General features: G+C 45.0%; 1 protein-coding gene across 6 annotated transcripts in view; it reads right to left on the reverse strand.

Annotated features, from left to right (window-relative positions):
* diaph2 (diaphanous-related formin 2) overlaps positions 1-13,575 on the reverse strand; it is a 330,904-nt gene that overhangs the window by 102,719 nt on the left and 214,610 nt on the right. For all 6 annotated transcript variants that reach the window (XM_076011710.1, XM_076011702.1, XM_076011716.1 and 3 more), the window contains one exon: positions 13,000-13,129. In XM_076011710.1, the coding sequence (XP_075867825.1) occupies positions 13,000-13,129 (130 nt within the window). The remainder of the gene's footprint in view (positions 1-12,999; positions 13,130-13,575) is intronic.

Raw genomic sequence — 13,575 nt, forward strand, 5'->3', positions numbered from 1 at the left:
AGCCGCTGCCCCCTGGCATGAAGACATTAAATGTGACATCATCACATCTTGGGAAATGTACTCTTAAATAAGTGTAGCGTCATGTCGTATTTAAGGCAGATAGTGTTCGGCATTAATTTTGACTGGAAAGTCTTTTGTTTTCCAGCCACATGAGACAAGAAGACCTGATAAGCACAACTGCTGAGCCATAAGCGAAGCCTCTTTTCACCCCTGGCAATCCGTAGACTCATCAGCAGTGTAATGAGACCTCTGAGCTGCGAGCTGAATTGACTGGATGATTTTCTTGTTTCTTTTTCCTTTTTTTTTTTCTTACACACATACCCTTCCCTCCCTTCTTCCCTCCCCTCCATCCTCTACCCGATATATCCACCCTCAGAGTAGCAGCATAAAACTTTGGCAGCGATCCAGGACTGTGATGTATGTGATGCAACTGAGGCGCACAAAGACATAGATCAAAACAGGGAAACTGATTAGCTTTTAGTTGAAAAAAAGGTACAATGGAGTTTAGAAATAAACCATTGTGTGGAAGGAAGAAAATAACACTGAAAACAAGCCCACGCAAAAAAACAACAACAATACTTTGATTTGGGTCACACACGCTCAAAAAGAACTTGCGTGCTGACAGATGTGCTTGGGTGTCAACAGAAAACCACCCACGTGAAGCCCATCAAAGCCAACCAGCAACAACATGTATCACCACCAGACGGCGCAGTCGCTGACCAACCATCGCTGGGCTACAAGCAGCAATGACAGACTTGACCAACCCAGTCCCTGAAGTCCAAAGGCAGATGAAGTGCAGGTCTGTTAGCGCCCAGCCGATCGATTGCATTGTTGCCACACTGCCCCTCAAACTAAACGGGAATGAAAGAAAACGCCAACAAAAATGTGAGCCATCCCTGAGCAAAGCGAGAGGGAGAGTCTGGCGCACCGGTGAGTTGAGAATGAACCGTTCCAGGCGCTGAGAGCCACGGGGCTGCCCTAAACACCAGGAAAGTAAAACTGCAAAAAAAGGACACACAGAACTGGGGTGTTTGTGCTGTTATCTTGTAGCCCAAGGCAGCTTCATTACTTGGGGAGTATGAGGGGGGGCATTGTAGCTCGCAGCCAATCAGCCCATTGTAATAACCAACAGCTTCGGGCTTCGCTAAAAGCGATCATTGCTCCAGATGTACAACACTTCTCCATGAATACAGGTCTCCAAGGAAATAAAGTGTTAGCCTTTAAGTAGCTGTAAAATGCTTGTAAAACACATACCAGGGGGTTACCTTTAAAAAAAAGAAGAAGCTGTTCTTGTTTTACACCTAATTTAAACTCCTTTTTTGAAATATTATTTGATTTAGTCTGTTAATAACGTGCATTGCATAGTCTGAGGTGGAACAAACCCAGGGAGTGAGGTGAAGTGAGGTGAAGTGATGGACACAGCTTTTTTGATGGTTCAACTATCCCGATTCTATGATTCTTCAAATGATTCCCTCAAGGTCTAAATCTGCAACTTTGAGCAGCCTCACCGAGTCAGAGGCATATTAGGATCTCGTGGTGTCAACTACCTCCGTTGCCTTGTGGGTGGGGAATTTCTGAAGTCAACTCAGGTGAGGATGCGTTGTGCAGGACTGAAGAACCTTATCGCTGAGTAAATATTGTCAGAAAGGAAATTAAAATCATTAGGCCTCTGATTGAAAATGTGACATCGTCTGTCGTCTTTAGTGCGACAAATAGGTTTTTCGATCAGTCCAACATGCTTGGAAAAAGAGCCTTAAAAAATATTACCAAAGTATTTAATTGTACACTAACAAAGCACACAAAGAACTTTCAGTTGCAGGCAGTCATTTTTGTTGGCTCACTGTAGCACGAGCGCATTACTACACACGACACTGTATTTGCTGCAACAGTGGTGTGTAAAGGGCATCTGAGTTCAAAGATACAAGTCAAGCACCGGTATTCAGAGTGAGTGATCTTCAGCTGATTCCTGTGTGCATGAGAGAATAAGCCAACTGGAAAATTAGCAGGACTTGGAACCATCAGACAAGACGACGCGGTGAACTCGCTGTGTGAAAAAGTGCGACTTTGTCAGTTCCAATTGGCCCTGAAGACACGCCTGTTGTCGGGCAGGGGCTCCAACAGTTCAAGCGACTACAGGGAACTTTTAAGTACGGATGAAACAGCGTCATGGTTCCTCTGATGATTATAAATTTCCTCCAACAGCCAACGAGACCCCGAGTGAAATGACGATTGCTATTTTTATGTTGTTACTATAAATGACTGTGACCAGGTCCAAATCAAGTTCAATAAGGAAAAAAAAAAAAAAAAAAAACTCTTACAGCACACAGAGCACAGTTTAATGCAAATTACGTCATGGGGAATAAAGGAAGCAGGATGAGAGATTTTTTCAGGACTGTTCCTCACAATCTTTGTAATTGCAAACCATTCAAAGCTGTTCGCTTTAAAGGCAGCAATGCGAGCCTCGACACAAGCATTGGCTTTGGTGTTTGCGTTGGCTCACCAGCTTCAAATTACAATTGCTAGTCCATATTCTCTACCTCCACACCATGTACCACCTGCTCTTTCCTTCACTCTCTTCCAAAAACAAATGTAAACGTCGCTGGCGGCGCACATGCAAAGCAAAGGAGCAACAGCTTTCGTTGCTTGTGTCAGTGTCGCTTATGTCCAGAAAGAGTGAACAAAAACAAACCGTAAACAACACTGAAGTCGACTCGTAGTCGCCGTCGATAAGCAACTGTGGGCAAGGTAGCGAGGAGGCGATGGAGGCCAGTGATTGAATGAGATGCAAATCATCTATACAGGATTACATTAAAGGCATTAAAGGCACATACATTCGAAAAGCACCAGCCAAATATATTGTACAATATTGCTGGCTGGAAATCCACTGTATTGGAGTCAAAGCCTCTCTGAGGGAGGACAGGGCGGGGAGGATTGGAGTTTTAGGGGGATGGATAAATAAATAAATATATAAATAAAATGTGTTCTGAACACAATAATAGGCCGGCATGAAATGTAATTCCCTCTGTCTGCGATTTTATTGGCAGACCCTCCAAAGAATGGCGGCCCCCCTATTATGACTTAACACATCAAAATCGCAGCATAGCACACACAGAAAAGGCCACCTGATGATAAACACAGTAGACAGCGTCAGAGGCTTTATCTCACGGCTGCCTGCAGCTCGACACAGGCTCAATTTGGCCCACAACAATCGATTCTGTCCCTCCTTACCTCTGCTTTAGTTGGTCGGAGGGTGGAGGGAGGGAGGAAGAGAAAAAAAAGGACCTTTCTGTAAAGAGCCGGTCTCAGATGGTATGCCATGCCATGGCCGAGCGGAATGAAACTTGAGAGGCCAAGACAGCTGCATTGTGATTGACCACTGAACTGGCAACCCTGCTTTTCCTTGACAAAACAATTTAATCTTGGTCCCAGAAGAAGTGACAAACTATGGCATCGAGTGAAAACCGTCTTTATGAAAGCACCAGCGAACCATGTGTGGTTATTGAAATCTATCAAATTTCACTCGGAAGTACAATGTTTGGGCATAAACCACTTCAGTAGAGACAAGCTTAATTGTTGTAGGCGATTAAATATATTATTCCCCTAATTCAGAAGTGCTTAGACAAATAACCACAGTTTATTATAGATTAAGGCATCAATTTCTTTGATGCTTTACCTAAACTTTGTATCTATTAAATATAAACAATAAATAAGCTGTTTGCGCTGAACAGTGACAATGTGTCAGTGTTGATTCCAAGTACAGGTAGTGCATACATTGGCCATGAAAGACATTCAAGGGTGTTTTTGAAATAATTAGAGGATAACGGGGGCAAAAAACTGTGTAATAGCAGTGTGCAATATGCATGCTGGTGTCTTGTCATGCCAATTGTTGATAGCAACCATGTACCATTCATTTGCAATTTCAAACCCGCCACTTTACTGAAGATCGTCCCACTGATCAGTATGCAGGCGACCTGGCTCCAAATCCTCAATTTCACATGCAAATGTGCCAAAACTGATTTAAATAGCATTTGAATGTGCGTCGCACAGTGTGACTCCAAATCACACACATCACAGAGCCATAGAAGCAAGAAAAGAACAAAAAAAGGTAAAGGGAAGGAGGTGTGTGTGTGTGTGGGGGGGGGTAGGGGGGGTATGCCAATCACCACGATGTAAGGGAGAGGTCACCGTCAGAACTGTTGGATGTGTTTTTTTTTGTCTTTTTTTTGTAAAAGGGGTTGGCTGCTAAATTAAACTCATTTCAAAAGGCCTGAGGACAAATTTAGAGGAGATAAGCGCGATTGACAACGCAGCGGTAAACAGACTCAATATGGCGGCGCTGCAGCGGCAGAAAGCCGCCTCTGATGTGAAGTCGAGTTTGGCTGGTGTACACTCGCCCAATCTGCTTTCAGACGCCTTCCAAAACACGAGGAAAAAAAAGACAAAAAACACGTCTCCAGAAACGAGCTCGAGTGATGCCTCGTGACACGCAGGCCCGCCAATCAAGCGCGGGTTAACAGCAATAAAGCCAAAATCATTTTGAAGTCCAGGAAGGTAAATTTATTTACCCAACGAGGGCAAAACAAAACTGTGTCGGGGATGTGGAGATGAATGAAGAAAAAAGTGCGCCAGATGGATGTATTTCTATTATAGATGCAGACAACTGGACTTCTCCCGGCCCCGCCGGCATTGTATCTGTCCCGTATACGGCGGCAATAACTGCGGTGGAGGCCAATGCAGCGCGAGCTCGATGCTCCTCTGGGGAGCAAACATCAAGAGTGATGGTGAAATCTTCACGCGCGGTGGCATGCATTAACTGAACAGAGGGCGCAGGGGAGCCTTCTCCCCCAGGTCTAATAAAAGTCCTCGGCACCGCTCGCTTCAGGCCTCGCTTTTAAATTATATATCGATGACAGCCCTTGATAAGAATGACCCAATTTGGCATCCAAAATCAATTCCCACTCCCACTGACACGCAGGGGTTGGCAAAAAATAAAAAAAATAAAAAGGCTGCCCAGATTGTTATTAAAGCATTCCAGCCGCAGTCATGTTTTCTCAAAGAGGAGGAAAAATAAAACTGCTCGATAGAGGCCGAGAAAGTGGGAATCAAAGAGGAAGGAAAACAGAGGCTCTTTGTCGGGTAAACGACCTGTTGCCTCTCTGTAAATAGCATTTCGGAATCCGTTTGTGTCGCCCGCGCGGCACAGTTTGATCTCCGTGCTGGGGGAGGGTGGTGGTGGTGGTGGTGGTGGTTAGGGTCGGTGGCAGACAGGCAGGGGCGAAACTCTGGACCACCTCCCTGCAAATCCATCTGGAACATCCCATCAGTTTGAACCCAGTTGAAACGTGCGCCTTTGTCGTCTCGCAAAATGTGGGAGCGCAGGAGGCTTCGCTCCGCGAGAAAAAAATAATAATGCCGTAACGGGATAACACCCCGACGTGCGGCGACGCCAACACGCAGACGTGCCGTGAATAATCTTTGAGAGACACCTAAAGCGCATTTCTGCCTACGTAACGCCGGGCCGGGGAGCATTAAGCCGCAACATCTGAGACAAGTGGGGCGGATCAGGCAAATGCAGGAGTGATTTGGCATTTACCTCTCCCCCACGTTGTCAATACCTCTGCTCCAGCCAACTTTTTTTCCCCTTTCTTTCATTTTTTTTTTAAACCAAAGGCCAACTGTCATTTTAACAATGAGTGAAAAATAAGAGTGAACTTCTTAAGCGTCTGCCGCTGCGGCTAAAGCTCAGCTCTGTCGCTTTGCACTAAGCCCCCCGGGATATAACATATCGTAAGTTTTTGGCGTCCACATTTTGCGACCCATTGAGCATGCACACTTCACACCATGCCTGAGATACATCAGTCAGGACGCATCAGCCAATCACAGCGAGCCGAAACAGCAGCAGCGTAAGGCTATGTGAAGTCACACTTTTCTGGGCATTTTATGGCTTTCATAACTTTTTTCTTTTTTTTTGATAGATTCTAAGAAAAATCTGCAATAAACAGATTTGTTATGAACCGCGTAACAGGTCGGAGTCGTCCTGTCAGCCGTTTTAGAGGCGTTTGTTTTTGTATTGCGGACTAGGGATAAATGCTTTTTGGGCCAGATGGGACTGGGGCTGCAGTACCTGGAGCGGCCACTGGAAAAAGAATCTCCACACAATCGAATCCATCAATGGTTTGCAGGCCTTCACCATCAGAGCAGATGCACACTATGAAACCACCCAAGTCAATGTTTAAGACAAACCTGCAACTCTAGCTATGGTAAAATATCAGCAGGTACTGTATTATTGTCATCATCATCATCATCATCATCATCGCAAATTTGGTTTCCTGCCTATTTGTATCGCAATTGCAATCACTGCCTTAGCAATGAATTGCTTGAGTGACATGCAGGATTAGTTGCCCAATGTTTTGTCATGTGGCCTTCGCCCCAACAGTACAGCTCTTTTCATTCCCTCCGACAGGTGAAATGTGCTCAGTTTGACTTTGTGTCACACTGTTAAAAAATTAAATGTATACAAGAAAACATATGTATTCCAATGTTTTTCAGTAGTATAGGGCACTTTGGTACTGAATGTACAGTTCGAACACAACTCTTCTAGTGAGACGTGTGTAAAATTAAAAGTCAAACAGCCTATGCAATGAACATTTGAATTATGGCTTCCCATTGGCCATAGCCATTGTCTTCTCCCTATTATTGGACTGAAAAAGAGATATGTGTCACACACCTGTACGCCCTCGAGGAACAAAGCACTTCAGTCAGTCAAGTCGTTGTCTTCTTATGGCCTCTCTGCTCACTGACATTAGGGTTTTTAAAAGGATATCACTTTTAGTTCCACTTCAGCCCATATTCCTGTAAGTAAAATGACTTGGAGAAGCCAGTGGACTCACCTATTCTTTGGTAGGAAAAATAGCTAATGGGTATTCTGAAGACAACAGGAGTGGACAGGACTAAATGGAAATGACAGAGGCTCTCTCAAGTGTCCCTGGCGAGTCGGCCAACGCTTTGCTGCAAACACATTGGAGTTCCAGCTGTGTGCCTGCGTGTGTGTGTTTTTCATTTTTTGCCTCCTGTTCTGGCTGCCTCTGCCCAGATGTTCTCCATCTCGGCTCATCCAGGATCAGTAACTACCCTGGGACAGCTTAAAAGTGCCACCATCAAGCCACCTTGTTTCTGATAAATCCCTCACACCTTTCCCTTTAGATATTTTTTTAATTCCACAAACAGCCTTTTTGTAAGTTTATAGGGAGTCAAAAACACCTAAAAGAAGTCGTTTGGGAGGCTTTTCCAAGACATTCTGGATTTAATTACTGTATGCCATTTAATCAACTTGTTAAATGCACTAATTTTAGACTGCAGTGATTAAAAAAATTAGAACAAATTTAATGGTTTAAATTTGGCAGTGAAATCAAAATAACCTCAGAAAAAGAAGCAATCACCAGAATGCACTTGCGTGGATCGGATCCAGGCAGTTAGTCAGTGCAGAGACAAGGAGGTAAATTGTAAATTCAGCTCCCTTGTTCGCCGCAGCTCATAGGACACTTCTAGCATGGGGAATGGTCTACTGTGACAGGCTGAGTTTCTAGGCTGGCAAACACTATTATTCTCATTGCTGGTCCCAGTGTCAGTTCCCATTGCAATCTTCTGTCATGGACCGCAGGGTGATGCTAAGCAGGGCTGCTAGCCTCCCTGCATGTGTCTATCTCTGTCTACACTCATAGTGGCCGACCACAGTGGTGATGTAAGAAATCAGAGGTGGAGGAAAAAGAGAGTTGGATTTTTTTCTTTCTTTCAGTGATAGGGGTTGTTTTGGTCTCACAATAAACCACCCTTCACTGTGATGAAAATCTTTCACATCTCATCACTCATACTTGAGTGGTGATGCTTGACAGGCCTGGTTCCTTTTTCTAATATTCTTCATGACAGACTCTCCGTTGAAGCCGTTGGCCTCACTGAACCTGCTCTATTAGGTTGAGGCACCGGGGAGGACGCCTCAAACAACCAGTGAGGGCGTCATCGTCGTCTGTTGGTGCCATTACGTATAAAAAGAGCCTTTTTTTTCCCAAAAAAACATATCATAACAATATCATGCGGCTAAAATAAAATGGGGACAGATAAATTATATAACGTAATTACTCAATAATGACGGCCATAAAGTATGACGTATAGATGTTTCACGGTAAACTGTTGCACACGGCCGTTACACAAGGGGACCTCCGAAGGTGCACATTACAGCTTTTGATTACATATATCTCTTGGGCTACCTGAACACAGAGACTCTGCCGAGCGCTCGACGTGTACCGCGATCTGCACGCTGTTTGTCAATTTCATTACTCACTCTTCCTGCCCTCTGTGCCATAGCAGGTTGTGGCCGTGGCTGAAATATCATGATTGCGAGGCAGACTGGCCACTTAACACGTCTGGCCAATGCTGACAATTTCAACACGTAAAAAAAAAGATAAAACTGTTTCCTCGTCCGGAAAACAGTTGGGAGAAGTACCTACATGCAATGAAAAAGCAAAAAAAATAAAAAATAATTGCACATTTCCGAGCTCCATCAAACACCCTATTACCTCCCGTGATTAAATGGCAAATGGAATCCCCTACTGAGGATATTAATATGCACCTAGATCAGATTGTCATTCAATTATGTCTATAGGGAAATGGAAAAGTTTGACTACAGATCTAAGAGAGGGGAACTTCACTGAGTGTGAAATAGATTTTTTTCCCCCTTTTTTTTGGCCTTTCATTATCATCTGTGACACTCCCAATTTCTCAAGTGGCTTGGTGTCGTGGCGCCGATGTGAGCAGCTAATTCAGAGGGGCCAAAAAACTGAAGAGCTGTTCCGATGACAAGAAACACGGCACGGCTGTGCTCACTGGCAAAGGAAGAGATAAGCGGAGGCCAAGGGGACACGAGCGATAGCGGGGCTCACTTCCGAGCAGGAGTGTCTGCCTGCCTGCCTGCCTGCCTGCCTGCCTGTCTGCCTGCTGTCGGAGGAAAACAAGCCTCTGCACGACATAAACATGTCCAATTTATGCAAGCGGCTATGTGGCTATCCCGATAGATAGATAGATAGATACAGAGATAGATAGATAGATAGATAGATGGATAGGTAGGTGGATAGATGGATAGACTGATCAGCAGATAGATAAGACAGATGCTCTTGATTCAGGTTCCCCAAATCTATAGTGGATTTTGTGAGGGGGAGGGGCAACATGACACCTTGCTGCACTACCCCTGCGTCCAGAAAGAAGTATTTTGTCCATGCAGCACAGAGCCAAGTGTTGGTGGGAGTTGAAATGGGAAACGGGCATTGCTTTATTATGCCGCAGTGGCTTGAAATGAATGTGGATAATAGATATATTCACAGCGGTATTAATATCCTCAGAGTTCATCTCCTCCCCCCTACTCTCTCTCCCTCTCTCTCTCTCTCTCTCTCTCCCTCGTTCCCCATTTTCTCTCTCACGGCCTCCAAAGTACTTTGCCCTTGGCTATGCCTTACACTAAATAGATTTATGAGAACGTTTGTATAATATTTCCTCTACTGCGGGCTTGTCAAGACAGATTGTCAGCGCACCGCTGATAGAGTGAAATCAATGCACAGACTTTCTTGCCATCGTCAGGCCCCCACATATTTATCTGAGGGAGGTTTTTAACAAGGCAAATTGGCCAGTGACACTTCTCTCAAGGCTGGTGCAGCGTCGCTATTGGGATGAGGTCAGGAGAAAGAAGTCCACGCTCCAAACGACTATCACCGTAATCTTGGTACCGCATGTGCTGGAATGAATAGTGTGACAGTGACATTTTCAACCTCTCCAAACTCCAAACGACTTCAAAATCAAGCAGTCCAACTGTGACTGGGATACAGACAGAGAGATTTCAAATGGAAGGGTTTGCATTTAATGTGTTTCTCATATACAGAGTCGGGCAAAACAAATTCATGCACATGCTTACGGCAGAATAACAGTCTGTATGAATATTTTACCAGCAAGATTAATACAAGTTACCTTTGGCCTCTACAATAACAAGAGATGCTTAAAGTGTATTTTTGGAAAGTTTAATTTAGCAACTATTTTCTTTAATTGTGCATGGACACTTTGAATGCCTTGACTCTGTATGGACCCATGTCCTAGCATGCTCAAATACAATTGAACAAATTAAAATGATTGAATTTTCATTGGCTCATGGGCCATTCCGAGGGCCATTCCGAGTTCGGGTTTAGTGGCTGACTCTGATGCAACCGGTGTCCAAAGACAGGGTTGTCATCCTACTGTCTCTTCCGAACTGCTTTACTTCCAACACAGCCATCGCGTAAGGACTGATTAGCAGGGTTCCAGGGGGTTAACAGAGGGAACAAGAATCCTTGAGAAATGTGTTGGATGAAAGATCTTTTCAAGGTATCTTTGAGTCCCTTTAAAAGAAGAACAAGGTGAAAATGATTTAACTAGACTTGAAGAGAAGCAGTTTTTGTTTAATGTCATCCACATTTCAGGATGTAATAAAGTTGCCCTACAACCAAGAAAGCAAACATTGCGACTCAGTCGACACGTATACTTAATATTGAATTTGTAAGCTCAACGCAAGCTGGGGGAAGTGCATGATGACGGCGCATAAATTGTTGCACAACACCTCAACAAACAGGTGCTGGGAATACAATCTAGCGTGTTGCAAAGCTTGCTTTCAGCTACGTGACGGGTGTGTGCAGGCAGCACCCGGAGCCTTCGCCTGATTGCTGCACCAGTGAGAACTGCATGTCCTGTTTTTCTCCCACCAGGTAGAAGACCTCAACCGACGAGAGCTTTCCAGAACCAGGCTTTACACATTATGAAGCATGTTATGCATGTGTCATCCAACCATAATGGTTTCTAAATTTTGCACATCTGTGTACAGACCCTAAAAACAGGCCTATGAAACTCCAGAACTCTAATGTGAATCCCATTAGCTCTGCTGCGCATTCAGTTTCCCTGGAGCTGCAGACGCCCAAACAGCCTTGAGCTCGCTCTGTGGCGGCAGCTTATTAAAATGAGGACTTTGCATCACCGGCTATGCTAACTCCAGCTAGGGCGGCGTGGTGGAGAGGATGAACAACGAGTTCAGCAGCAAGCCGGATACATCTGATCCATTTATACACGGACGATTCAAGGGAAAAACAACACCTGACGGCAAATATTGAATACTGAATGTGACGGGTTTGACCGGTTGAGGGTCGGTGCCGCTTTTGTATGGTGATTTATCCACACAATCGACGTCGACAAACCTGCCACATATAAACCTCTAATGGCCATTATTTCAGCCCTCCCAGTCACGCTCCGATCCGTAATATCTGCAGCCCGCTGCAGCCTCCTGGCTGCATGATGAAGTGAGTTTTAATCAGAATTGACCTTGATACAGGTGCACGCCCATAATGTGCGGCTCCTCGGAGAGAGGGGAGGGACCTCCCCCTGAGAACTCATCTATGTACTGGTATTATTTAAAAATTAACCTAAAGCCCACAGCCCCCACACCGCTGTGCACGCCGGCTACAGCCGAAGCATACTGATCCCAGGGATTCCGGCAATTCCAAGCCCAATCACAGCCAGAATTACTGCCTTACTGCCTCACCACAGCACCAGTCGGCCATTTTCGGTTTTGTCTAGATGTACGCATCGCACGCTGTGACAGAAAACCGTTACTATATATTGTTGGCCCATGGTTAGAATGATATTGACATCAAATGCGATGACACACGTCGCAGGGCCTAAATGCATTCGTGACAGACTGGGAGATGCCTCGCACACGAGGTTCCAAGCAGCGGAATGTGAACTATTAACCTGATGTTGTGTGCTGTGTTTACAATATGGACAGAGGAAGACATCTGGGAATGATGCTGCCCCTCCCTCCCTCTCCCCACCCTGGCCTCATGGCTCTCGGCGGTTCAGTTGGCCAAACAAAACAGTGCAGACCTCCCGCTACTGCCACTGGCGTGACTGATTGGCGCATGGATCGATTTAACGATTTATCTATTTTTATTCTTACTGGTGCAAAACAGAACAGACTGGATCCGCCAATGGAAGCGTAAAAATTCCTCTATTTAATATTTCTGGCGCAAAACAGAAAACACAGATTCAGCCAATGAAAGGCGTAAAAATGAGGGGTGACATGAAAAATTTCCAAAGGCAAGGGAATCCAACTCCTCGCTAGTGTACGTGGCCTTTTTGTATTTTATTTATTTATTTATTTATTTATTTATTTATTTATTTAGACCATGGCGCTGACAGTGACCTTTTCACTCAGCCTTTCTTCACAAACCCTGACGCAATAAACAATCACAAAGAGAACAATAAGAATACCGCGGCTAAATCACCCCTCCTCCTCGCCCCCCACCCACCCACCACCACATCCAATCACGAGAGGAACAATGCCGTTTGCCACGCAGAATCCCCCCACTTCCCCAAACAGTGACTGAAGGTTTTGTGCGAGCTGCGTGTATTTACTCATTTCAGCCAATTACCCGGCATCTCCTTCATTTCCATAAAATGACAAAGCTGATATGATTTGAAATGGCCTCATATGGACGTCTAAATATACACAGTGCCCAAAGGCGATTCAGTCCCACACACACACACAATGGCTGGCAGCCTCCGTCAAGTGCGAAATTAGTGGAATTAGATAAAATAACCAATTACAAGACTAACAAAGTAAATAAGCCTGCGGGGATTTCACCTAATGCTCGAGAACCGAATTAGAGCGGAATTAGTTTATTGACGGGCCGAATGACAGGCTGGCCGGACCTTTGCAGTCCTGTCACAAAGGCAGGGGGAGGCGAGGGGTGTGTGTGTGTGTGTGTGTGTGTGTGTGTGTGTGGGGGGGGGGGGGGGGGGGGGGGCAAAGACAGAACGTTGAGGAGCATAAATGCAAGACGTAGAATCATCTTCGTAGCAGAGATGATCCATGTGGAGCATATTGCGTAAAGTGCACAGGCTTGCAATGAGGTTTGCGTGAGGACGGCATCCTACCTTTGCTGGCGCTCTCCACGTGTTCCAGTTCTTCTGGGAACCTCAACATGGCCTCGTGATTCTCTTCGCACTTGGAGGCGAGGAAGTGCAGCAGCGTCGTGTCCTGACCGATGGATTTTGTGTCTCTGAGCTGCAAAAAAAACAAGAAAGAAACAAAGAGAGTTTCAATAAAGTTACAGATCCGCCGCCGACGGCTCAACATACTCCACAGCACTGCGCTTGACCATTTCCACAGTGCTGGAATCAATGTTGACACTAATGCTTCTCTCACATGCGATGAAACATTATAAAAATATAATTGTCAAACAGTCATGTGCACGTACTGCGGCAAACCAACTTATGTAACTCTTTTTTTTCCTCCTCATGTACAGTGCACATGTGGGAATAGGATGCACTGCCGCCGGGGTAACAGAAAGTTGCGTGTAATAGAGATCAGTGAAGCTTGACGGGACAAAGGCACACGTCAACAGAAGGAGATTTGAAATAAAATGCATGGATGAATGAACATGTATAAATATGACACAACACTAATGTATATTCTGGTCCTATTAGAGACAATAGAAATGTATAAACACA

Source organism: Nelusetta ayraudi, unplaced genomic scaffold (genome assembly GCF_046127955.1).
Source record: "Nelusetta ayraudi isolate G7.1 ecotype Tasmania unplaced genomic scaffold, CSIRO-AGI_Nayr_v1 ptg000005l, whole genome shotgun sequence".
NCBI lineage: Eukaryota > Metazoa > Chordata > Actinopteri > Tetraodontiformes > Monacanthidae > Nelusetta > Nelusetta ayraudi.